The 12,822-nt window shown below is 32.8% G+C and overlaps 5 protein-coding genes across 5 annotated transcripts; 3 read left to right on the forward strand and 2 right to left on the reverse strand.

Annotated features, from left to right (window-relative positions):
• Positions 1–503: 503 nt before the first annotated feature.
• On the forward strand, positions 504–2,201 carry RTC5 (Rtc5p; the record flags this gene model as incomplete). Its single annotated transcript, XM_003686771.1, has 1 exon — positions 504–2,201. The coding sequence occupies one exon, from the start codon at positions 504–506 to the stop codon at positions 2,199–2,201; it is 1,698 nt and encodes a 565-aa protein (XP_003686819.1).
• Positions 2,202–2,574: 373 nt separating this feature from the next.
• On the forward strand, positions 2,575–3,417 carry FPY1 (flavin adenine dinucleotide pyrophosphatase; the record flags this gene model as incomplete). The annotated part of the gene is made up of 1 exon (XM_003686772.1): positions 2,575–3,417. The coding sequence occupies one exon, from the start codon at positions 2,575–2,577 to the stop codon at positions 3,415–3,417; it is 843 nt and encodes a 280-aa protein (XP_003686820.1).
• Positions 3,418–3,656: 239 nt separating this feature from the next.
• On the reverse strand, positions 3,657–7,040 carry NEW1 (New1p; the record flags this gene model as incomplete). Its single annotated transcript, XM_003686773.1, has 1 exon — positions 3,657–7,040. The coding sequence occupies one exon, from the start codon at positions 7,038–7,040 to the stop codon at positions 3,657–3,659; it is 3,384 nt and encodes a 1,127-aa protein (XP_003686821.1).
• A 1,239-nt stretch (positions 7,041–8,279) lies between these two features.
• On the forward strand, positions 8,280–10,166 carry TPHA0H01830 (uncharacterized protein; the record flags this gene model as incomplete). The annotated part of the gene is made up of 1 exon (XM_003686774.1): positions 8,280–10,166. One exon carries the CDS (start codon positions 8,280–8,282, stop codon positions 10,164–10,166), a length of 1,887 nt encoding a protein of 628 aa, XP_003686822.1.
• Positions 10,167–10,373: 207 nt separating this feature from the next.
• Positions 10,374–12,116, reverse strand: CET1 (polynucleotide 5'-phosphatase; the record flags this gene model as incomplete). The annotated part of the gene is made up of 1 exon (XM_003686775.1): positions 10,374–12,116. One exon carries the CDS (start codon positions 12,114–12,116, stop codon positions 10,374–10,376), a length of 1,743 nt encoding a protein of 580 aa, XP_003686823.1.
• Positions 12,117–12,822: the final 706 nt, after the last annotated feature.

Consider the following 12,822-nt stretch of genomic DNA (forward strand, 5'->3'; position numbering starts at 1 on the left):
TTCTTGTAGTAAAGTATAAATGGTCTTTATGAATCAAAAGTTAATGAGATGAGATGAGATGAGATGAGCTCTATCAAAATTTTTCAACTACTATCGTATCTAATGATTCATATATTTATGATATTTTAAAGGCGGCAAAGATATAAAGAACAAATATGTAGGGATATATATCCTTAAATATGATTAACATATTTTATTGAAATAATTATTATAGATATTTGAACATATTATATAACATCTAATTTTGTGATCTATGTTGCTATCGATAAAATACGTATAGAATATCAAGAACTACTTTTCAGATTGATAAGAAAAATCAATCCATTAAATAAAATTGAGATCTTAACTATCTGGATACCCCAGAAATAATATTTGCGAAAAAAGTGTTTTAATAGAGTCTAAGTGAGTAACAACCTTTGCATTTTAGAAAATCCATATTAAACATTTTTAATTTTTTGTAATTAACAATATTTGTTTAACTACTGGCAGATAATATTAAAAATATGGGTCAAGGTTCATCAATACCTGAAGCTTCTTCAGGAGATTCAAATGAATCAATAAAAGATCTTACTTCTGAATTGGAGATTGTTGATTATTTCAATAAGAGAGTGATATCTCAATTTTCCAATATTGAACTACTTTGTTTCAAACATCTTCTTGAGATAGATGACTATTCTACTATAATTGATGATGCTGTTGTTTATAAACTATTACAAATCCAAGACGTCTCTGATAGATTGAGAAATCTAATACTTAATTTTATTAAAAGGCTAACCAACTTTCCTTTTATATCAACAGTGGCAGATAATGTGACAGCTTATGGTTTATTGAAAACCATAGTAATATTACAGAAACAAAAATTTATAAAATATACAAATAACAATCAATTAAATATGCTAAAAATTCTGTTTATTGCTTTAGGAGATTATGATAGAGAAGAAGATAATAAAAAAATATTAGACTGCCATAATATTTCTATTAGTACTATCTTAACTACATATGACGGTATTCCAATACATGATATTTCAGTTTCCTCATCCAATATGATATCATTTCTAACATGGATTTTGGCTTTATCAAATGTCTGTCCAACTAATAATTCCATAGTAGATACCAAACATATGTTCAAATACTGGGAAAAATATGAAACATCTGCAATCTCTTTGGTAAGATCCATGAACCCTGATATTATTAAACCAGATGATAATCAGAACATTTTATTTATCCAATTCAAAACTGCTCTAGAAACTATAATGCCACACGTGTATTTACCATTGGAACATCTTTTGAACCATTTACTTTTTATGGAATCCAGCCTAATTAAATCCCAAGAAATTGAAATATCATTTCAGGAATCAAAATTAATGACATTTGCTGTTGCGTCGCAATTATCAACATTGTTAAGGAACGATGTTGTTATTTCAAAACTTCATAAATTATACTCTGGAAGAGAGAGTGGATTTTCCATGCGTTCATTTCAATCAAAAGCTTTTAAATGGAATGCTCCTACTATTCTGTTGATATCTGGTATGCGTGTTACTGATGACGTTGAATATGCAACTAAGAAAAATCCTAGATATAAAAAATTTATAGACCAATATCCTAGACTACGCGATTTAGACCAAAATTTAGAGCCTTGTCATTCGAAACTAAGAAAGGTTACTTTTGCTGTATATGTAGATGAGCCATGGAAGGTGAGTAACAAACTACAATTTGGAGGATTAAAGACTTTGATAGTGGAATTATCCCCAAGACAAGATTGTTTCAGGGCAGCAAAGCCAGGTGTAATTTATTTCAACACCGTAGGTGGAGGCATTGGCATTGGTAGTTCTCAGCCTGTGCAGAAAAAAAATAGTCTTTCATATACACCGGGAAATGTGTCATTGACAATTGACAACTCTCTGGAATTTGGGGCGTTTAGACATACTGGATATGGTGGATCTATTGAGCCAAGTTCAATATTACAAAAGAAAGAAGATGCCACTAGAACGTTCGAAATCAGATTTTTAATTCAAGATATAGAAGTATGGGGTTGTGGTGGAGAGAAAGAAATTGATGAACAACTGAAACAATGGGCATGGGAGGAGGAGGAAGCGAAGAAAAGACAAAGAGTAAACCTGAAGTCTATGGGTGAAGATCGAGCACTGTTAGAAATGGCAGGAATAATTGGAAATCATGCTCATAGTGGCGGTTCACTATAATGAATTTAGCTCATTTTAACTCATCCCAAATATGTAAAATTAAATAATGATAAGTATAATTAGATAAAACAAGAATAAAATGGATTGCACAGTTACATTATTATAAACTATTTATTACAATGATATAAATAATTTTGTATTTAAATGTTTGCGTAATAATTTGAGACGTTTTGATATTCTGAAACGCCTTAAGGATTAGCGAAACGAGGAATATATCTTTACACTTCTCTCACAGATACGTTCCAAAGGTATTAAATGAAAATAACATATTTAATTAAGTTAAACTGAAGTGAAAGGAAAAACGAAGTTCATTTATATATCAGATCTGATATTAACTACCAAAAAAGATTAATCAATAGAAATATTTTTGTTAATGTCGATTGTAGCAGCAGCATGTGTAATAATTGGTGATGAAGTTTTGAATAGCAAGATTCATGATTCAAATTCTAGATATTTCGCAAAATATTGCTATAATCTTGGAATCGAATTAAAAGAAATTGCTACGATTGGCGATGACGAAGATATTATTGTGGAAACATTACAAAGGTTATCCAAAAAATATGATTTTATAGTAACCACTGGTGGAATTGGTCCGACACATGATGATATAACATACGATGCAATTGCTAAAAGTTTTAACCTTCCATGTGAATTAGATTTGGATTGTAAAGCAAGAATGACTAATATTTCAAATCCAGAATCGAAATTGGATAGCGATTCTTTGAAGGCCCATTACAGAATGGCTACCCTTCCAACTGGTAAAATTGTTGAAAACTATTACTTAGCGGACGACTTGTGGGTTCCAGTATGTTGCATTAATAAGCAGGTTTATATCTTCCCAGGGATACCGCAATTGTTTATAAAACTTTTAAACCTATTAACCCCAATATTGAAAACTACTTATTCGATCGAAGATAATAATCAAGATTATGTGCGTTACTTTGTCAAAACTAGTTTTAAAGAATCAGAAATCTCAACATATTTGAGATTATTACAAGAAGAAAGTAGTAAGATATCTAAAAATATCAAAATTGGTTCTTATCCACATTTTGGACATGGATTTAATACAGTAAGCATTTTAGGAACTAGTGACTTTTCAGATTATCTTGCTAAAATAAGGGACCAAACAATTGAAAGATTAAATGGTGAACAGATATCTGAAGCAGAGGAAGAAAGGATATCTAATGATTTTGAAAACCAGGGAATAAAACCATAAAGTTGACTATTTTATTACATTGTAAAAAACTATTTTATTATTATTTTTCTATATATCTATATTATGAATGAGAATTTTAAAAATTTATATTAATGTATGACTATATATCTATTCTTCGTCTTCGTCTTCGTCATCAGTATTGACTGGCTTAGGTGTTCCCTTTGGAGAAGATAACCATTCGATGTAACGTAAACGACGACGTTCAGCCTGAATTTTCTTTTCGTTTCTTGTTAATCTCTTCACTCTTTGTTTGACCTTAATATTAGCTGGAGAATCATCGTCGACAACAGATGGAGAAGACATTTTTTTGCTAAACCAACAGCTTCGGTGTTACCACCATCCTCAAATCTTGATTGATCAACTTCGGCAACACCCTTTTGAGTCAATTTACCGTTTTCAACAATCCATTGCTCAGGACATAAAGCGCCTACGAATTCGTTGTTATGTGAAATCATAACAACACCACCAGACCATTCACGGATTGCCATAGCCAAAGCACCTAAAGAATCTCTATCCAAATAATTGGTAGGTTCATCTAAAACTAAAAGATGAGGATTATTCCACATAGCACCTGCGATGACAACTTTGACTAATTGACCACCGGATAATGAACCCATTGGTGTATGGTTTGCAATTTCAGCATCTAATCCAACATCTTCAAAATGTTTTGTAATGACTGAAGGTGTTAGTTCACGGTAACCTAAACCTTCTCTAGAAGCTTCGTGATCGTCAAACTTCTGAACCAATTTTTCAAAACCATGACCGATTAAAACGTCCTTAGGAACCCAAGAGTTGTATTTTGGTTTCCACCATTTCCACTTCACTTCATATTGGAAGGTTTTCTTCAACTTTTGTCTACCAACAATAGCTTCGATGGCTCTTGGCCCTCTACCATCATCAATATCAATCTCCTTAGTCATTAATTCCTTTTCTTCATCCGATATTTTTCTAGACTCCTTTAATAAAACTTCACGATCATCACCGAATTTGTAACGCCATTGCAAATATTGGTTGGCTGTCTTTTCTTTATGTTCATTAACATGTTGTAAAGCATGTTGAGCAATATAACCGATACGTAAATTCGGATGCTTCTCAACCTTACCTTCATCTGGAACTAATTCTGCAGTTAACAATTTAATTAAAGTAGATTTACCAGCACCATTTGGACCAAGAACGGCAACACGGGAGGATAAAGATAAAGCACATGAAGCGTTTTCTAATTGTGGTTTATCTCTGCCTGGATAAGTAAATGTCACATTAGTCATTTTCGCAACTGCTCTTGTATTAGATTTGACACCAGTTAAAATCCCTGGAGGTGGGAAATGCATTTGAGCGTTAGAATCGGTTAATGTATAGTAAGCCTTAGCTTCTGGCTTTTGTTCAACAAATTTAGCCAAGTTCCCCTTATAGTAAGCCAATTTTTTATTTTCATAATGAATAATATCAGTACAAACAGTGTCTAAAAATCCCGAGTCATGGGAAACAATCAATGAAGTGATTTCTGTGTTCTCTAACAGATACTCCTCTAACCATTTAACATTAGAAACGTCTAAATGATTGGTAGGTTCATCTAATAACAAAATATCAGCTCTTTGTAACATTGCTCTTGCTAATTCTAATTTCATTTTCCAACCACCCGATAATGAACCAACTGTTTGTGATCTTCTCTCATCATCAAAACCAACGGATTCTAATGCTTTAGCAATTTCCTCACGAGATGTGTTTTGTAATTGTTCATCCAAAGCAATGAAAGACACTAAGTCTAGGTCACCTTCTTCACCTTGTAACTTGTGCTCAACGAAACAAGTACGTAAAGTATCCTTATCTGGGAAACCTTCTAATTGACCATTAGCAATGGATCTCATTAAAGTGGATTTACCAGCACCGTTTCTACCACATAAACCATAACGGTGACCCTTTAATAGACGAAGTCTAGTTTTATTTAATAACATTCTAGAGCCATAGGCCAAAGAGAAATCTGTATTAACAATTTCAATACCCTCATTTTCATCAGTAGCTTCCTTTTCTTGATGATATAACGCTCTCAAATTGTGAATTAGACAGTTTCTGATAAAGTCAGCGTGATCTTCACCTAAGGTAGATTTGAAATAGGATTCAATTTTTTTCCAGTCATTGACATTAGAATTATTTGCTAAATATCTGCATAAATTTTCAAAAACAAATGGTTCGTTTAATAGAGTAGATAATTTGCTATCAAATTTATCAGCAGGTAATTGATTTAAGTTTTCAGTCAAAAATTTCTTAGCTGAATTCAGAGTCAGTCTACCTTCAAATGCGCCTGCAGTCTTACCCTCTTCATCTTCTTTTAAAACCTCTAATGCCTTTTCAGCTAGCTCACGAACTTCTGGTAAAGAAGCGGTATCGACAACTTTCTGCACACCTGGTAATAATAATGGGATAAAACTTTCAATTTCATAACGATTGTTAACTAATCTTGTTAAATTTTCTATGACGATAACAGTTTGTCTTAGTTGTTCTTGTGAAGAAGAAGATAAGTTCAAAGATCTGTTTAAAATTGGAACTAACAATGATAACGCTGGTTCGGTGACTTCAGCAACAAAAGTGACACCAGATAAGGCCTTGACGGATTCTGGGACTTTTTGTGGATTTTGTAAAGTATCGACGATTAATTCATAACGAGAAACCAAATCTAAATTATCTAAAATGGAAACATATTCTAATAATGATTGCTTGGCTTGCTTGGCTAGTTCTGGTTTGAAATCAGTAGCAACATCAGTCAAAACAGGAATAGCTTCTCTGAAAGTCAATTCTAATAAATCATTTGGAGCATCCTCTCTAATTCTATCAATAACTGTTAGTGCACCCAATTTTGAACCCCATTTAGCACCAGAAGCCAAATACTTCAAAATTACAGGTAAAACCATAGAAGTTAAAGCTTCAGCAGGGAAGGCAGAAATTATGGAATCAATAGCATGTTGAGCAGCACGTTTGACAGTTGATTCTTTGTCTGCATATGCATCCAAAACTAAATCAACGAATTGCAATAAGAAGATTTGTTGTGGAGTTTTGGTCACCAGACTTTGAGCTAACTTGTCGATTACAAGAAGAGCACTTTCTCTCACTAAGGCAGAGTTCTTTGGCTTCAAAAATTTAACTAGAACTTCTTTGACTTTCCAGTCTTCTAAATTAACGTTTACGTAATTTTCACTTTCATCAAATTTTGCAACAATTTCATCAGCAGTTTTCTTACAATCAGCAATAGATTCAGACTGGGATAGAGCACTCAATAGAGCAGAGACTGGAGAAAGCTCTAGCTTTGCAACGTTATCGGGTAATGATGATAAGGTGGTAGAGGAAGCAGATGGAGTTGGTGTACCACTTGTGTTTGGGGTAACAGTTGCTTGATGGTATTGATAACCTCTAACTGGGTTTTGATTATAATTTTGGTATGTACTTTTGTTATAGTTACTTCCATCATTCCAGTTACGCTTTTGGTTGTAAGAGTTATAGTTCTTCTGAGCAGGCATCTGGTTTGACTCTTGCTTCTTGAAGTAGCCACCAAATGGAGAAGGTACCATATTGGCATCAGGCTTCTGATCGTTTAGAAAATCATCTAAACTCTGTATTTTCTTTGGAGGCATTATTGATATTATTGGCTATGTCCAAGTATTCTACTAGAAGCTCGATAACTGCCTTAAATTCCCCCTATATAAGAAATGTTATCCAATAAAATGAAATTCATAAATAGTTATAGAAGATATATACATAAGCGTCTAACAATCAACTTAATAAAACAGTTACTCATCTCATTGACATTATTATTAGTTGAAAAAAATTTTCTTGAAGTGTTTTCATATTTTGCGATGCCGTTTCTACTGAAAAGTTTGCAACATTCTCTTAGTCTTTCAATGAAAAAGTGAAAAACGAGATGAGATAGAACTATAGTCAATAATGTATAAAGGTGCATATTCAAAATGAGAATTATTATTGCATTTGTATTACATGACTGCAATAGATTTTTGTAACTAATACTTTATTTCAATTGAGCTCTAATCCTTATGGCGTATATATGCCAATACAGTTAAATTACATAAATGGCACAAGAACACGAACTGGCAACTCTGACCACTTACGTTCCATATATTCCTGTCAAACACAAATTACAGGATGTTTTTTATCCGGGACTTCTACTTGCAATAAAACGAATGAATTGATAAATAATGATCCAGAGTCCTCTTCTGTTACAAATTGCAACCACTATTAATTAATGGGGTTTTGGGATATTCTGTCTCAAATAAGAATGCAATATCGTATACAATTCTTAGTGGCAAAACCCTATAAATATATGCAGTTTTTAGTACTGTTGTTTTGATTAATCAACTTCTTTCTTGTCAATCGTATGTTTTTATTCTTATTGTGACGTTTGTAACAACCGATGGATCTTATCGTGGGTCGCGTAAACTATGGCGATTTCCAGATGATGGAGAAACTAGCGCAGAAAATGACAAGTAAATAAATAATTAACAAAATAAATAATAATATTAAGACTATTTTTTAACTACATCTTTGATATTTGATCAGTTACTTATTGTTCTGATTATGGTGACAATGATTTCAAGTTACCAGGAACACAACAAAATTTATTAGATAATTGCTGCTTGTGAAGTTGACTATACACAATACTGTGCTCTATTCATACATTACGTCATCAAAGTGATAAATAATATTTGTCACAAGTTTTAGAACATCTCTATAAAATATTGTCATATTCCTCTCACTAAAAGGGAGCCTTAACGATAATTGGATTGTTGCTCTTTTCTGCATTTAAAGTTTAAGATTAAAAAGCCCTTTAGAGACTCAGACCTGTTCACAGAACCGCCATGAAATTACATATAAAGATTGTGTTTATTTTAGATGGCGAAAATAATACCTGTAACACATATATGACCCAGTCCAAGGTGCCAAAGGAAGTTCAGATTATTAATATGACTAAAGAATTTATAAAACATACGGATGGCGTCACTAAATTAGGATTGATTCCAGTTATAGAAGTACTAGATGAGATACAGCAAAGTTCGCCAGAGATCATTAACAATAGTTTAGAGGAGAATGGATTTGACTACAATGTTTATTATAAAGATATAAGTGAACAAGATGAGCCTTTTGTTACGTTAGGACTATTATCAACTATTAAGAAGAACATAAAGTTACTGAAAAATGATGATAAGACTATAAAGTCGGAATCGAAGAAATTAGAGCTGACTCAAACTGAGAACATATTATTGATGGGAAGGATAAAGCAAGATATTAAACAATTTCTACGGCAAAAGAATAACAAATCAGTCAAAAGAAATAGTAATCATGAATGCTTAGAAATAAAAATGAAATTTGTACGAGTCTTTTCTGTTAATTGCCGGAAACCACCCGCCAGTTCGTCTATTCTACCCATTACCAAAGCAAATAGACAACCATTAAAATTACAACAAGCAATTAATACCACTTTTGAACGACACACAAACCCAATGCCCGCCCCCAAAGCTGTAAGGACTCAATCATTGCCAGTGTGGAAGCAAGCGCTATCCAACACAAACTATAATGGGGTAGGGTTACCAACGAACTCATTAGCACATAGAATATACATGACTGATAGACAAGGAGAACAAAATTCTAAAAATATTCCAAAACTAGCATATAGTACCACTACTATGAAAGAAAATACCCATAAACACAGTCAAGAAGTTAGTAATGACATCCAAAACCGATTTAATTTTATTAATCAGAAGAAGAAGTCATCTAATATACGACCAACTAACATTACTAAGTCAAATATTCCAACTACAATAAATAATGAATCAAGAAGAAATAGTTACAAATTAAACCAACCTTATAAAAAAAATGTCGAAAGAAGTGACAATATTGGGAAATCTTCTAAAAGTTACAATAAGATCAAAAAGACTAATAAACTTGAAGTGAAACTAAGTGGTTTAGATAAAAATAGTCAAATTTACCAGCATAATGAATCCCAGTTTCCTGTAAACGATACATCACAGACAATACCAGAAAACAAGGAAAACATTCCACCAATTAGTGAAGTAGCTTTACTTGGCTTTGATATCGATGACTTTGCAAAACTTCAAAATAATGGCGAATCAAATGTTGATTGGTTGGTTGATGGTTCATATTTTGATCAGAAATTTGTGGATGAACATTTTAATAGTTTACTAGAGCAAAAACATTTGGTTACTGGAGCCTCAGATAACAGGTTGTATATAAAAGCAGATAATGAAAAAATTGAGTCTAAAGTAAAAGAAGATACCACAAGTGATGTTGACAGGACATCACCAATTGATACATTATCAATGCCATTGATGGAATTGAATCAAAAAGATGCATCACATATTGATACCTCTTGTCAAGAGCAACTTAAAAAGTTACCGATTTTAATTTCAAGGAAAAAAGAAGATATGGAACTAATTTCTAATATGGCATTGGAGGATAATGAGGCTACATCAATTCTTGAACATTCTTCATCTTCACCCCACAATCAAATAACTGCATCAGAAGAAAAAATGGATATTTTCTATGCAACAAAGATAAATGAAAAAAGAGTAACTATGGCTTCTTCACCAGCTAAAAATAGTAATTATTCAGGAACTTCCTCAGATGTTGAACCAAATGAAGAATTATCTCTATTCAATGATGGACAAAGGGAGTCGCCCAATTCTCATTATACATCCACCTCCAGTGATTTGCATAAAAGTTTATAACTTTGAAGTATATATTTGATGATTGCTAATTGCTACTTACTTACTGGATAATATTTATTAATATGAATTATCATCTCGAACAACTTTAAAACAAAAAATGCAACATCCATTTCATTTAAGCGCAAATAAACCAATTCTCAATCTAGTTACAAACATAATTACATTGATTACATATTGCTTGTATTATCTATAAGAGCATAGCTACTATTACATAACTTTTTTAGACCCCTCATAGATAGATTGTGATAAAGAAGTAAGTTTTCTTCTCACAATACTGCCATTGCTCAAGAATGTTCTTATTATAGAGGCATAGTCATTGCTATTCGTTGCGATATTGTCAAATGCCATTAACAACGCTGGTGTATTGATTTCTAATTCTATTTCATGAGTTACTTCTGTATCATTACCTTTTATACCTTGTCTATGGTTTGAAACCCTAGTTATATCAAATCTAGTACATGAATCATTATGTATAAAACTTATACGTTCTTTCGTTCTTTCATTAATTGTTTCTTCATTTATATATTTTTCAGGTGGTTCGTTTTCAGGTACTGGTAATTCTAGATTAATTGACAATTTTACGTCATAATTATCTTTAGGAGAATATAACATTAATTGTGAAACATGTCTCTTTTCTATGAATTGTCCAACACGGCCAGTTTTGACATCAGTACTCATTCTCAAAAATCTAGGCCTCTGAGTTGATACACCAACTCTATAAACAGAGTCTTTTGTATGAGATTCGATAGTGCCAAATTTATCTGTATTTTCTGTTAGTTTGGTTAATCCCTGTAGATATTTAGTCAATTCATTGAATAAAATTTTATCGACATTAGGCGTTAAATGGCCGTCCATTTCTGTATATACTGCTTGCGTAGATACTGGAGGATTAACTCTATCAGGACTATTTCCGCACACAATGACACCAAATTTCATTTCAAATTCAATAAACTGTCTTAACTCCGGATCTATTGAATATATAGTTGCATAAACCCAATCTTGCACTGCTTTTGTTAAATCGTCATCTGGAATAAAATTCAAAATGGATTGGTCAAGTTTTATATCGTTAGTATCTACTTTTTCCAATGCTTTAACAGAAGGTCTCCATTTTTGAGCCCACATAGGTGCGTTTTTATATTTATTTGGTTTTGAATCAGCATTGATTTCTTTTAAGAGTTCAAGATCTTTTTTTAAATTTTGCTTCTTAGATTTTGTTGAAGGTTTCTCTTTAAAAATATTATCAACCTTAATAGGCTCTTCAGATTTAGCTTTGTTTTTCGATTTCTTCTCTGATACCTTGGATTCTTTATTTTCAGTGGTTCCTTCCAAACTTTCCTTCCCAACTTTTAATTCTTTATTTTCAGTGGTTCCTTCCAAACTTTCCTTCCCAACTTTTAATTCTCCTTTCTCACCGTTAGCAGGAGTCTCGGAAGGAGTTTCATTTGTTTCAGTTTTAGAGTGTTCAGTTTTAAATTTAGTAACTTCATCGTGTTTAGATGTATCCTTAGGAGACCTGGGTAATTCTTCTTTGGATTCACTTTTGGCAAGGGTATTCAGCTTGGTCTTTGAGTTGGATTGTTTAACTTTTGTATGGTGATGTTTTGGTACAGGCTTTTCTGGAGAAGGGTTACCTTGTTTATCATAATCGAATGCCATGCTGGAATCAAAATTAATCTCACCATTGTCGTCAGTATCAGTATCTGAATCATCGTAAGGCTGTGTTGGTTCAATCGAGGCGACTTCTGGAACTGCTGTGGCTACTGAAATCTGTTCTGACTCCGCCTTGGCAGTTGCAGTTGCGACGTCATCATTCTCGTTGACATCCTCTGTGTTTTCCGTTACCTTTTGTACTTTGACATTTTCATCTTGTTCATGGTGTACAAGATCATTTAAGGGCAATGCTCTCTTCTGAGGGAGTTGAGAAGCGGTTTCTGTATTATCTTCACTCATGATCGACACTTGAAAATGCACGTCTAACCTTTATTTGGCGTAATTGTCACTCCTTATAATGCGTCGTGTAGTTATAATACAAGATATACTTGTGTTTCTATAAATTTATTCTACCTTTGATATAGATATATTATTATCTCTTACAATGAAATTTTTCGATATTTTACAACGTTAATATTTCAGCGGGCCTTGTTACCTGTGTATTCTCATAGTACACGAAGGGCCAGATAAATAAGATCATGCACTCACATGCAATAGAAGGATGACTTTGATAAAGGTTTTGATACACGGGACGACAGTAAGCACCTTGTAAAGATTACTGAAACAAAGCCAGTTGCAATTGAATAAGTACACTATGCATTATAACTAAAAAAAACATACATATACATATACATAGTGCATAGATAGCGTAATGGTGTCAATCAAATTATTTAACTTGTAGAAGTGGCCGTCAATGTGTGTGTTATAACATAACACATTGAAATAGAACCAAGCAGATCAGTTTTACTTATAAACTAGATTGTTATTTACCTGCTTACTTCCTATCCGCATGCTAAGATATATTCATGCGTATCACGTCTGAGCATGGCGTATCAATTCTTGATATATTAATAATATTAAGATTAGACGCGACGCATACCCAAAGAGTAGAGAAACTAACAGATCACCATAATCATGATCATCTCGACAAGTTACCCTCCCTGAT

This window comes from Tetrapisispora phaffii, chromosome 8 (assembly GCF_000236905.1).
Source record: "Tetrapisispora phaffii CBS 4417 chromosome 8, complete genome".
Taxonomy (NCBI): Eukaryota; Fungi; Ascomycota; class Saccharomycetes; order Saccharomycetales; family Saccharomycetaceae; genus Tetrapisispora; species Tetrapisispora phaffii.